Source organism: Lepidochelys olivacea (genome assembly GCF_965140295.1).
Source record: "Lepidochelys olivacea isolate rLepOli2 genome assembly, chromosome: 10".
NCBI classification, from domain to species: domain Eukaryota; kingdom Metazoa; phylum Chordata; order Testudines; family Cheloniidae; genus Lepidochelys; species Lepidochelys olivacea.
The window spans coordinates 9,128,902-9,141,502 of record NC_140420.1 but is presented as its reverse complement, the minus strand read 5'-3'; the positions used below and the strand labels follow the sequence as shown (position 1 = coordinate 9,141,502).

General features: G+C 42.3%; 1 protein-coding gene across 2 annotated transcripts in view; it reads left to right on the top strand.

The window, feature by feature from the left end:
* ARPC1A (actin related protein 2/3 complex subunit 1A) overlaps nt 1-12,601 on the top strand; it is a 21,082-nt gene extending 8,481 nt beyond the window's left edge. For both annotated transcript variants that reach the window (XM_084641638.1, XM_084641639.1), the window contains 6 exons: nt 1,936-2,043; nt 5,286-5,498; nt 7,877-7,952; nt 8,155-8,348; nt 9,430-9,520; nt 12,233-12,601. In XM_084641638.1, the coding sequence (XP_084497764.1) occupies nt 1,936-2,043; nt 5,286-5,498; nt 7,877-7,952; nt 8,155-8,348; nt 9,430-9,520; nt 12,233-12,271 (721 nt within the window). In that variant the 3' untranslated portion in view covers nt 12,272-12,601. The remainder of the gene's footprint in view (nt 1-1,935; nt 2,044-5,285; nt 5,499-7,876; nt 7,953-8,154; nt 8,349-9,429; nt 9,521-12,232) is intronic.

The following is a 12,601-nucleotide window of genomic DNA, read 5'->3' as shown; positions in this document are numbered from 1 at the left end:
GCTTCAGAAATGGAGCCCCATATCTTTCCCAAATATGAAATCAAATGGTCATGGCACGGCTCAGGTTTGGCCCAGTTACTCCATCATCATGGGGTGTAGGGAAGGCATTTTGGCTAAATTTGAGCAAATAGCACTGTGGCCTGGCCCAGAGAGGGGAACCAGACCCATTTGATGAGGGACCATTGTAGGGTGATTGCGGGGCAGGCTCTCTATGCGCACACGCACACACGGCAGGGTCCAACTGCCTGGTATGGATAAAACAAAATACCCTGAAATTCCCCGAAAGGAGAGAGTTTCACAGGTTTCTGTAGTTTTTATTTTTTAGTCATATACCATCTGAAACATAACCATTCAAAACAAATGTATTGCATAAGCGAAGAACTTTCTTTACACACCAAACAGAAGAGATTTATTAAAAGTAACAAGTGGTCTACCAGACACTCAGAAATGGAGTGGGTGACCATACTTGAACCTGACAGCATCAAACAATGTATAACCATTAGCACTTCTGTGTCTCTTACAAGATTAGGGAGACACATGCACTTTTCATTAGCATTTACACTAGCCAAAGCCACAGCATTTGGGCGGGCTAGAAAACATTGCATTTTAAGATAGATTTACAAACATGGACTGAATGGTACCTCGTCCTTATTTGCATAATCCTCCATCTTTAGAGAGTCCTTTTTATTCAGTTACAGGCTAAGAACTTGCTCCCAAGTCACAATATTTAGATGGAAAAAGCTTTGTTTTGCTATTGCTGTTATTTGTGGCTTAAATGCGGCATTTAATTGATCTGTATTTTGTAATCTTCTGAATAACCTGTGAAAATTTCCATGCAATATGAGTTTATAAAACTTTCATAAATTTTACCATAAAATATAAAGAACAGAAAAGTTGATAAGCTGCAGAAAACACTTTAAAGCTCGCTGCAAAAAAACATGCATTCAGAATGTTGTACAAAGAAAATAATACTGCTCAACTTAGTATTATGATTCTGCAATGTTTTCTTGTTCTTGGGGCATATAAAAGAGGAAAATGACAGCATCAAAATCAAGTTAATGAGCTCAAGGTCAGAGTAGTCAATCTGGTATATTAAAGTGTTTCCAAAAATTGATTTCAAAAGGGCATAGGACCCAAATGCTTATCTGATCAGAATAGTAGTTTCTTTGTTTTAATTGTTGATGCCTGGCTGACAGAGCTCACAGCCCCTTGAGATTCATGAATTGTATTGGAGGTTTTGCAATCATCAGTACTTTCTGAAATGAATTTACAAAATCTCGACTAGATGGAGTAAGGTAGAAGAAAGGAGCAAAAAGAGAATAACTAGTTGAATTCTTCTCTAAAAAGTTCAGCTGTTCAATGTCTCAAAAACCTACATAGCGCTAGCTGAAAAGTAAAGAGAATGCATATATCTGATAGAATAGAGGTGTATATTACAAGTGTTGCATTTTAATGTACTGTCACTGTGGGGTAATAAGAGGGCTGGAGTTCCATCCATGATGTCTAGAACCATTTATTTTGTGGTGAGAATTGGGACAGGGGGAGTCAGGGGGGAAAGAGAGAGCTCAGTGATTTGAGCATTGGCCTACTAAACCCAGGGTTGTGAGTTCAATCCTTGAGGGGACCATTTAGGGATCTAGGGCAAAAATTGGGGATTGGTCCTGCTTTGAGCAAAGGGTTGGACTAGATGACCTCCTGAGGTCCCTTCCAACCCTGATATTCTATGATTCCATGATAGGGGCAGATTTAACAGTAATGATGATTGAATGGGCCATCTGTACTTCAGTCTTCTCTTCCTTTACATGTCAAGTTGGAATGTTTCCAGTCACTTGCACTGAGATTTGATGTGTTGGAGTCATATACTGCGGGATATTTGGCGCTTTAATGGTAAGCAAATGGTTCTCAGTAAATGCGTTTTATTTCCTGGTATTTTAGGTGGGTGAGCAAACACATTAAAAAGCCTATTCGCTCCACTGTCCTAAGTCTGGACTGGCACCCCAATAATGTCTTGCTGGCTGCAGGATCCTGTGACTTCAAATGCAGGTGAGAGTAAATAAAGCATTTGCAAGTTGATTTGGGTTACTGTTTTAAATCAGTCAGCAGTAAGAATGTGCTAATCCTGTGTACATTGTCAAAATAGCAACCCATCACGTACTAATGTATTTATTTAGAAAAATAAAATAAAGCCTTGAAAGACTACTGAATCTGTGCCACTACACATGTACACAGGGCTTTGGATTTTTAGCATGTATCCACTAAAAAGTCAGTGTTACTTTCATAAAGCAGTGTTTACTTATTAATACTGCTTCAGCTGTGCAGGTACCTAATGGTCAGTTCCATGCTGCTCCTAATATGAAATCAAAGCCTGTCAAGCACCATATTTTATGTGAAACAGACCTTTGGCCATTGTTAGCATGAGGTTGGAAGACTTGGCAGCTGCTCAGTGCAGATAGATTCCTGCTATGGAGTCATGGGGTGCAGTGCACTGGTCCATCCATGTGGCTCAGCTTGCAGGATCTGGGCCCAGATAGGTAATTTTCTACATGGTGGTTTCACTATATTCTTTTTTTATTTTAAACACTTTTGCTTTGCACAATAGCGAGAATTTCCCTTCCTTCTGCTTAAAATAAATGTAGGATTTTGCTTTATGCTACAGGGGAAGTATTTAGGCTTAAAAATAAGGTCTGTGTACTCAAAATGTCTACTAGTATAAATGCTAGGCTCAAACATTACATTTCCTCGTCTAAAATAAGATGTAAATCTGAAGTCTGGAGCACTTGGTCATTTGATATCTCATGGCACTTTTCACATGAGGAGAGGTGTTCTGACCAAAGCCCACTTTGTTTAAATTGGATAGGGTATATATCTTCACTTCATGCCCTAAACAGTTGACTTTTGTGAACTGTTCTTTCACCCCTCCAGAAGAGACTGCATTTGAGTTGTGTGAAAGGTTCCTTCTGTATATGGTTTTTAAAGCATTTTGCAACCCTGTGAGATGAAAGGTGCTGTTTAAATGTGAGGTTTTTTATATTAATGTCAGTTTCTTTGGACTTGTAATTTTTTTTTGTCCTGGTATTTTTCTCTAACACCTCTTATGTGGAGAGAATCTCATGCAAGGTTTTTCTTTTGACTGCTGCTGAGAAGCTGGAATTGATTACCTTATAATGCCTTGTTGTGTCTAATCATCCCTTATTGAAGAATCTTATTGAAGATATGGATATGCAAGAAATTCCCAAACATAGGTTGAATCAAGTTCCCAGGATTTCCTTAGAAGAGAACAATGATTCATGGAAGATTAATATTCTCATTTCATGTACTTCCTACTGGAAAACTTGTTCTGCCCTGCATTTCATTCCACTGGAAATGGTCCATTCTGAAATGTGAATCTTTCTATTACAATATTTAGGAGGCATTTATTATTTAAAGTTTGCATTGCAGGATGGACCATTTAATACCAATTACAACTCTGATCAGAGAGAGGAACGGTTCTTTATGAAGATGTGTCAGAGGAAGAAATGTCCATCTCAGTTCACATTTCCAAATCTTACTTTTATTGCCTGCGAATAACCTATTTCTGAATGTTAGGAGAAATGTCTTTCTCTGCTGAAGGGTGAATACAGATCTCTGGAATTCTTTTTCCAGGCGAATGTTCAGTTATATACTAGAGGTTATAAAGACAACTGGGCTTTTAGCACATCTGTACCGATAGCTGGTTCTGAAAAGTTATTAAATGGCCAAAATCAGTAGTAGCTAGCAGTGTACATCACTTCAACAAGCAGGAGATGTGCTGATAAAAATCCGGGCAAGAGGTGCTGCTGGTTGATAGTTATTTAATTGGATTTAAGATGGCTGGCTTTGATAATCCATAGGACCTCTTCCTTTAACTTTATCTCTCTCTTAGAGTATAGCTACAAGCACTATGTAGGGGAGTTTTTTATACTGTAGCTGGAACAACGTCACTGGAAATAAAGGCCATATTCTAGTGCTCTTTGAATGTGGAGACTTTCAAGCAGAGAGATGGCTTTAGTTCTAAAAATTGAATGGTTCAGAAAGAAATCTCAGCAAATGAAAAGCTTTCTTCAATCACCAGTCATCTCCCAGTCGTCTTGCTACGTGGGACTGATTTATTCTTGCCTTGTATCAAAGACTCTGCTGCTTTTAACATTTGTCCTATTTCCATATATTAACTGAGATGTCCTTCTGGATTCTTATAAAGGGCTCTTAAATTTAAGCCTACCAACACCACACAGTCCTTCTGCCAACTTCTGTTTTAAACTGACCAGGCTGGTTGAACTCATGTTTACAATTTAGAATTCTCTGGTAGCCATATTAACATAGATACAGTTAAGGCCTTTTTTCTGTTCTATATTTGTCTGCTTTACTGAAGACGTGTGTGTGCTTCAAAGCGTATGTGGAACAATGTGCCCCACACATGCAGAGTTTAAAAAATATTCCCATAAACTCACTTTAAAAAAAAAAAATTCCTCTGCATTTTTGATCTTGAGCATGATCAGTTGATCACTGCTGCTGTTCTACTGAAATGTTTAAGTATTTGTACTATGGTGTGGTTCAAATGGAAGAACATTCTTGCTCACTGGATTAACTGCTGCTGTTAATCCTATGCCTGTGACATCATAATAACTTCCAGGGTAGCAGTTATGGTTGCCATATTGTGCCACTCCTGAATCTCGCAAAAGGAATCTGATTATATGGGGAGACTTTTTATTTAACACATTTTGATAAATAGCTGTGCTGGGAAAAGAGATGCAGAAAAATAGTGACCGTTTAATATGTTTTGATGCACTCTTCCAGCAGTTAGTCTGAATGTGACAGTCTCTCTTTCCAAAGCTCAATCTAGAGAATGGGTATCTTTGTAAGGATTTGTGTTAGCTGGCTATTACATATTGCACTTCTCAGATTCTCTCCTAGCTTTGATTGTCAGGGTTGTTAGTGCTGTGAAAGGAAGAAACAAAAATCTTAATGCAATAGAGGATTTTTGTAAGTGCAGTATACATTTCCATGGCCAGCCTCTGGCAAAAAGGAAAGAGACAGAAGGTTGCATTTGCAAGAAGAAGGCTGTGTACGTTTTATGCATAATGCTGCTGAGTACTGATGTTTTCCCACAGCACACAGAAGTCTGCTGTCAAAGGAAGCGCAAAAAATGGCGCTTTAGCATGGCATAATTAATGGAGCGTCTGTCCTGGTGACTCTAATGTGAGATTTTTATGCAGTTAAAGTGTCTGGTTTTCTTTCCATTATCATTTTGATGTGTTTTTTATTTGCAGAGTGTTTTCTGCTTACATTAAGGAAGTGGATGAAAAGCCAGCCAGCACACCATGGGGCTCAAAGATGCCCTTTGGGCAGCTGATGTCAGAGTTTGGTGGTGCTGGAAGTGGGGGATGGGTGCACAGTGTCAGTTTTTCTGCCAGTGGTAACCGCCTAGCCTGGGTCAGCCATGATAGTACCGTGTCAGTTGCTGATGCCTCAAAAAATATGATGTAAGTATTTTCTTTTTGTTTGTGATTTATTAGCCCTGTGATACTAGGAGGGAAGGGCAAGCATGGCATGTGGAATGTTGTGTTGGCAAAAAGGAAGAACAAAGCTGGTATTTCCAGGAGTGTTGTGTCCGGCTCGTACAAGCAGTCCATTTAAAGTTTAGAAGACTTGTGTCTCTGAGGCCTATTCAAGTTGGCTCTTGGAAATTTTGGATAAATAAGACCAATCTGGAGTAAATTAATGGTTTTTGAAAGAACAGTTTTGTTTTAGAAACTATGTGTTTTGTTCTGCTATTAGGAAACTACATTCTCCTGTAGAATAGCTACAGGAGACTTCTGTGAGAGCATGTCCAGTTCTTCTACATCTCTAGTACCTGATTTGATAGTGTTAACTAGGGACTGGAGAATAAACTGTTTATTCCATGAAATCTCAATTCCACACCCGTCCTCTTTACCATCTTACTTGTTGCAAGGTTTTAAATTATATCCTCCAACCATGGTAGAAATATTGTACTACCCTCCTGTACTCCCCCGCCCTCCCCCCTTCTCCTGATTTAAACACAGTATACAAGTACAACCTCTCTTCTCTTGGGAATGGGGAGAGGTGACATTGTTCCAGGGATGTAGGGAGAGGAGAGGGCCATCTGAGCACAGCTGTGTTTAATTGTGACACACACAGATCTGGTGAGCAGAATGTATACTTAGCTAGAGAGAGATCATTAAATAATACAGATGATCTTTGAAATCCTGGCCTGTTCGTTAATTCCCTTAGTATTGTTGTAATAACTAGAATGATGAGATCATTTAGTATTGATATAAATGCCCAGCTATTGTATCTTAAAAGGATGCAGCCAAGTACTTTAAGTACTGGAGTGTTTTACGTTATTTTTGTAACCTTATAGAGACCTCACTTTTTGTCTTATCAAGCAGAAAAGGCCCAAATTGGTAACTATCAGTATTGCTGGAATGTGTAATCTTTTTAAATGTGTGTCATCACTTGTGTACAGAATGCTCTATAAGGTCAGCATATAGCCAGGAATAGTTTTCTGGTTAATAACTGGTTTAGGAGTAGCAGCCGTGTTAGTCTGTATCTGTAAAAAGAACAGGAGTTCTTGTGGCACCTTAGAGACTACAATACCCACCTGCTGAAGTGAAAAAACAGATTGACAGAGCCAGAAGAATACCCAGAAGTCACTTACTACAGGACAGGCCCAAAGAAGATAACAGAACGCCACTAGCTGTCACCTTCAGCCCCCAACTAAAACCTCTCCAACGCATCATCAAAGATTTACAACCTGTCCTGAAAAATGATCCCTCACTCTCACAGATCGTGGGAGACAGACCAGTCCTCGCTTACAGACAGCCCCTCAACCTGAAGCAAATACTCTCCAGCAACCACACAACAAAAACACTAACCCAGGAACTTATCCTTGCAACAAAGCCCAATGCCAATTCTGTCCACATATTTATTCAAGTGACACCATAATAGGACCTAATCACATTAGCCACGCCATCAGGGGCTCGTTCACCTGCACATCTACCAATGTGATATATGCCGTCAGGTGCCAGCAATGCCCCTCTGCCATGTACATTGGCCAAATCTGACAGTCTCTACGCAAAAGAATAAAGGGACACAAATCTGACATCAGGAATCATAACGTTCAAAAACCGGTAGGAGAACACTTCAGCCTCTCTGGCCACTCAGTAAAAGGCTTAAGGGTGGCAATTCTGCAACAGAAAAGCTTCAAAAACAGACTCAAACTGCTGAGCTTGAATTAATATGCAAACTAGATACCATTAACTTGGGTTTGAATAGAGACTGGGAGTGGCTGGGTCATTACACACATTGAATCTATTTCCCCATGTTAAGTATCCTCACACCTTCTTGTCAACTGTCTAAATGGGCCATCTTGATTATCACTAGAAAAGTTTTTTTTTTTTCTCCTGCTGATGCGCATCTTAACTAATTTGCCTCTTACAGTTTGTATGGCAACTTCCACCTTCTCTGTAGGTGCCACGAGTACTCCTGTTCTTTTTTCTGGTTAATGGCTCCCTCTGCTGCCTGCTCAGCAGCACAGTATAAATTACTGTAGAATTTTTATAAACATTGACTATTGTCTCTTCTTTAATTTCTTGGGGACGTGGCACAGGATTTAAAATAAAAACAGATTTCACAGGGCATTTGCACTAAGCTATAATTACTTTCATGTAAGTCACAATCTACTTGGATCACTTGAAGGCAGCATATTACAGTAATTGGGCTATACGAGCTTGTGTACTAGGAGCACTGTCTGAGAATGGGCCCTTTTGTCGTATTCTCTTGAAACAAAAGATAAGAGGTTTCAGTGAGTCCCTTCTTTAACAATTGTTCTTGTGTCTAGGGTTTCACAGCTGAAAACAGAGTACCTCCCATTCCTGAGTGTGTCATTTGTCTCTGAGAACAGCGTTGTGGCAGCTGTAAGTGTCTCTTCTTTCCCCTTGTAGAATGTTGTATGTGTTATCCTCTCATTGAAGCACTACATTGTGAAGTTAGTCAATAATAAAATACCTCTTCAGAAGCACCAGCATGAGCTGTTCTGCAGCAGAGTGCGGTATAAAAAGCAAAGGTGCTGCTCTTAATTAGCTAGATTTTTTTTGCTTTAATGATGTCTTGTTGCAGGGCCATGATTGCTGCCCAATGCTCTTTAACTGTGATGATCGTGGCTCGCTGACCTTCGTTTCCAAACTAGACATTCCAAAGCAGAGCATTCAGCGCAATATTTCTGCCATGGAACGCTTCCGCAACATGGACAAGAGAGCCACTACAGAGGATCGTAACACTGCATTGGAGACGCTGCATCAAAACAGCATCACGTGAGTGCCACAGCGCTCAGGACATGTGACAAGGAGAGCTCCCTTGCACCTTATATATTCCAGGACATATCTGAGACCCTTCAACCTTGGATTTCCCTTATCAGAAAACTTACCCTTTCACTGACAGTTGCTTATTCCTGGTGTTTCATAGAAAGGCAAGAATGCTTTGCCCCAGGGACCTGGCCAATTTAGCAATTTTGTGCATAGATGTTAGCTGTTGGAAAGGGAGATATGGAATTCCTTCCTGACCCCTTCGGCTGTTGTCTGATGCCCTGAATAAGGAGATTTAATTGCTCCAGTTTTGTCTGGAACCTGATAAAAGATAATCATTAACATTGATAGTTACACATGTTATCTCCCTTTGCTTCTGGGTAAAGTTGTGTTTAATGTGTTTCATAATTCAGACCTGAACAGACACTGTATAACCAGGACTTGACACTTACCAAAGCCACTAAATCCAGTGAGCAGAATTCACCTGAAAAACTAATTCTCCTTGCACCCTCATGTTCAAAAATTTATTTCAGTATTTATTACTCTTCTGGAATGAGCGAATACAAGTTAATCATGTGAGATGTTCCTCTGTGTTTGCCCCAGTACTCCATGTGCACAAAATACACTAACACTTCTAAAGTAAAGTTGGGGTCTCTTTAAATGATAAGCTTTTTATAATAGTGCTGGATGACCTTCCCGGTCTGCCTTGGAGGCTGCTTACCAAGTTCTTACACTGGCAGAAAGACTTCACCATTCTTACTCCTTGAAGATGCATGAGGTGGGGTTGTGTTTTGAAATCTTCACTTGATAGCACAACCAATGAAAGATGGAGGGGTTTCAAGCAGACTCTCCGGCATCCTCCAAATATGATGCTTGCTTTATTCTTTCTCAAGTGGCATACTGAAAATCGTGCGGAAAGTACACATTACAATCACGTCACTCTTCCAATGGGAGAATAGGGATTGAACCTTCTGCAGTTCTTACAAAGCCAGTAATATCCAGTGCTTTAAAGTCTACTTAACCATGTCTCCACTGTTTGTGGCCCGCTGGTATTCTGAGCTCGCTTACAGCTGTCACTCTCTGTTTTCAGCCAAGTGTCTATTTATGAGGTAGACAAGCGAGATTGTCGTAAGTTCTGCACCACTGGTATTGATGGAGCAATGACCATCTGGGATTTCAAGGTATGTATTTACTACTTTGCTTATGAGTAAGGCTACAATTATGTCACGGAAGTCACGGAGTCTGTGACTTCCAAAGACCTCTGTGACATTTTCTGCTTCAGCCCCTGGGCTGCAGGGCTGGAGCTGTCAGCCAGGGGGCCCTAGAGATCTCAGCTGTGGGGCCCCCGCAGCTCCCAGCCACTGTGCAGGGCAGTCCCCTTCCCTCACCCCCCACATGATCCCTCTAATTTTTCCCACCCGTGTGCAGAGAATTTTCTTATGTGCACCAACATGGAGGTGATGTGTGACACATCACCTCCATATTGGTGCACATAAGAAAATTCGTGTGGTGGGGGTGGGGCCAAGGGGTTTTGAGTGTGGGAGGGGGCTCAGGGCTGGAGCAGAGGGTTGAGGTGCAGGGGTGTGAGGGCTCCGGATGGGGGTGTGGGCTCTGAGGTGGGGCTGGGGATGAGGGGGTGTGGGCCAGGGATGAGGGGCTCGGCTGGGGCAGAGGGTTGGGTGCACAAGGGTACAGCGGGGAGAGAAGCAACGGGGCTTGGGGGGGAGAGGCGCCTCTCCCCCCCCACGGGAGCTCTGGGGCTGGGGCTGCAGGATAGGCGTCTCTGCCCCAGCCCCAGCAGGTCCAGGCTGGGGCTGGGCTGCTCTGGGATGGGTCAGGCCAGTCCGGGCCACGTTGCCCCGGCCCCAGCAGGTCCGGGCCGCAGGCTGAATTGGGGCCAGGGGAGGGGCACCCCGGCAGGTCCCTGGGCGGGTTCCCTGAGCGCCTGTGCCGCGCTAAATAGGCTGTCGTGCGGCCGCGCCGCTTACAGGGAGCTTAGGCCCCACAGCTCCCAGCTGCTGGTCTGGAGCGCCAAGCCGCTGTGGGGGGCCCCTGCAGGCGTCTCCCCGCCCTGGAGCTCTGAGCTGCGGCGGGGCCCTCTCAGCCGGCACAGGGAGCTCCCATCCGTGAAGGGCGGCCCCCGGAGCTCCCAGCCACCGCAGGCAGCGGGGGACCTGGAGTTCTGAGCGGCAGCTGGGGGCCCCGCAGCTCCCAGCCGCGAGTCCTGGAGCTCTGGCCTCCTCAGGCAGCAGGGCCGCTGCAGCTCCCAGCTGCTCTGAGCAGCAGCAGTGGGTGCTGGCTCCCCCATTCCCCATTTTGTCACAGCTCATTTTAGTAAAAGTCAGGGACAGGTCACAGGCTTCTGTGAATTTTTGTTTATTGCCCGTGACCTGTCTGTGATTTTTTTTTTTTCTGAAAATAACCATGACAAAATCTTAGCCTTATGTGTGAACTGTCTGTGACTTGTTAATCTCTGGACATCAGGACCTGGGATTCAGCCCTAATGTAAATTGTATTCGCATTAGGGAATCTAGACTGGATATTTAGGACTGTTAGTGAACTCTTTAGAGAGGACAGATCCAAGACTCAACATAATCACAGATGTATTTGCTCAGCAGATGGTACTAATCCAGACTAATTTTTTAATGGGATCATTTAGGTCCGTGTAGGAATCCTGTTAATCCTCTTCTTCCTCCTCCAATCCCCTTCTTCTCTTTTTTTTTTTTTTTTTTTTGAGTCACAACCATGCTGGCTCAGGAGACCAGAATCATCACTGCATCAATGAAAGGGACTCTGGCCCAGGTCTACAAAGGTGTTTAGGCTTATAACTTCAATTGAAATCAATGGAAGTTAGGAACCTAAATACCTTTGTGCACCTGGGCCACTGTTGCCTTTTCTCCATCTTTTAGGGACTGAGCTTGGCAGCACCCAGGCTGTTCAGAGACTTTCTTTACTATATTTTTTTAAATGTAGCAAAAAAGCATCTAACATGAGGTCCAAAATACATGGAAGTTCAAACCAAAAGCCTAAATGGATTTAAATGTGCAAATGATTCTAGGCTGACTTTTTACTAGGTTCATCTTGATGTCAAAACAGACTAGGTCATTCATCCTGGAAACTAGGATTTATAGTTCAAAATTCCAGCACAAGACCTCACAGAGTACCGCTTGACACTCCTATGGCAGGGTGCCCTACTTGGTGCTTTAAAAACCCCAACCATAATTGGGATATAATTAGGATCTAAGGATCCAACTTTGTGAAAGCTATTTTTCCATATGTACACCTATGCGTGCCCTATTCTCGACGCAAAGTCTCAGAATTTCCTCCAGACCAGATTGCACGTGTTGGTGCAGATTGGCCAGCAGGTGTCTCTGTAGACCCCCCGACTCTTCTGTTGAGCTCCGGAATACAGTAGAACCTCAGGAATGGAGGTTGGTCGTAACTCTAAGAAAACGTTATGGTTGTTCTTTCAAACGTTTACAACTGAACATTGACTTAATACAGCTTTAAACTTTACGATGCAGAAGTGTTCCCTTTATTTTTTAGTAGTTTATGTTTAACACTGTACTGCACTGTATTTGCTTTTTTTATTTATTTTTTCCCATCTCTGCTGCTGCCTGATTGCATACTTCTGTTTCCAAATGAGGTGCATGGTTGACCAGTCAGTTTGTAACTCTGGTGGTATACTGTACACAGTTTTTGTAAGAGAACAGTTGGTTGCTTTATAATCTGGTAGCATGTACCAGCCCCAACCAGTGTTTGGGCCAAGTTAGGGAGCTGGACCTGTCTCATGTTTTATCTGTTTTGTTCTATCACTTAGTTTTGAGGTAGGGGTTGACTGTGTTTGACACAAGATACTGTAGTACTTACTAATAAATGTTTTCTCTCTCAAGACCTTAGAGTCCTCTATCCAAGGTCTACGAATCATGTAAAGATGGATCTCCATTATCTAGCATGACAGACTGCTTGACAGCATGCATCTCCAGCATCCACACAGACCTGAAAAGGGATGAGTAAGCTGGATCATTTGGAAGCACTGAGAAGATATGGCTTGGCAGATTTTCTTTTAAATACATACTTGGTGAAATGTGTTGGTTTCAAAATCAGCTGTGGTTGTGTCTCTTTCGTTTTGATTGGTTGTTTCATTCAATTCTTTACCAAAGCTGCTCCGTTAGTAGTATATTGCAGGAAGTTATGGATCACTAACTTAAAAGGGGAATTTTATGTAAATTGTCTGCTAGAAATAAAAGATACAGAATGTG